The 436-nt window shown below is 44.3% G+C and overlaps 1 protein-coding gene across 1 annotated transcript in view; it reads left to right on the top strand.

The window, feature by feature from the left end:
- The window catches only part of LOC145394130 (uncharacterized), a 196,131-nt gene continuing 195,695 nt past the window's right edge, over positions 1–436 (top strand). Inside the window, exon 1 of the mRNA XM_080268110.1 lies at positions 1–77. Within this exon, the coding sequence (XP_080124236.1) occupies positions 42–77 (36 nt within the window). The 5' untranslated portion in view covers positions 1–41. The remainder of the gene's footprint in view (positions 78–436) is intronic.

Raw genomic sequence — 436 nt, 5'->3', positions numbered from 1 at the left:
ACTCCACCGCCTCCTGCCTGCTTGCCTGCGCCTCCGCCACCATGGATAAACTACTGCAGAAGCTCCGTCAGAATATGGTAAGTAGAAAAAGAAGAAAAAAAAGGAGGGTTGCATATTTTTGGTCATTTCAGAATTTTCGTGACGTCTCTTGTTTAGTGATTTATTTTGTCCATTACATCTCATAGCCTATCCTCTTCTATGTCGTCATTTGAAGTTCGGTCGGTAAGCGATGTAAATAACACACCAGAGCATCTCCAAGTGTACTATGCAGAATGAATTTCTTCGAAACAGGTGATAAGAACCCCCCTTACATCCTATAAAGCACTAAATGAACAGCCAATCTCATGTTATCCCATCTGTGGCGTAGGGTGCCGAGGCTAGGCTGCGCAGTCCAATAAATTGCCTCCCTAGATGCCACCACACGATCAAAAACTAC

This window comes from Coenobita brevimanus, chromosome 26 (genome assembly GCF_032717465.1).
Source record: "Coenobita brevimanus isolate Jiangsu-jjx chromosome 26, ASM3271746v2, whole genome shotgun sequence".
Classification (NCBI taxonomy): domain Eukaryota; kingdom Metazoa; phylum Arthropoda; class Malacostraca; order Decapoda; family Coenobitidae; genus Coenobita; species Coenobita brevimanus.
This window is presented reverse-complemented; position numbering and strand designations above follow the sequence as displayed.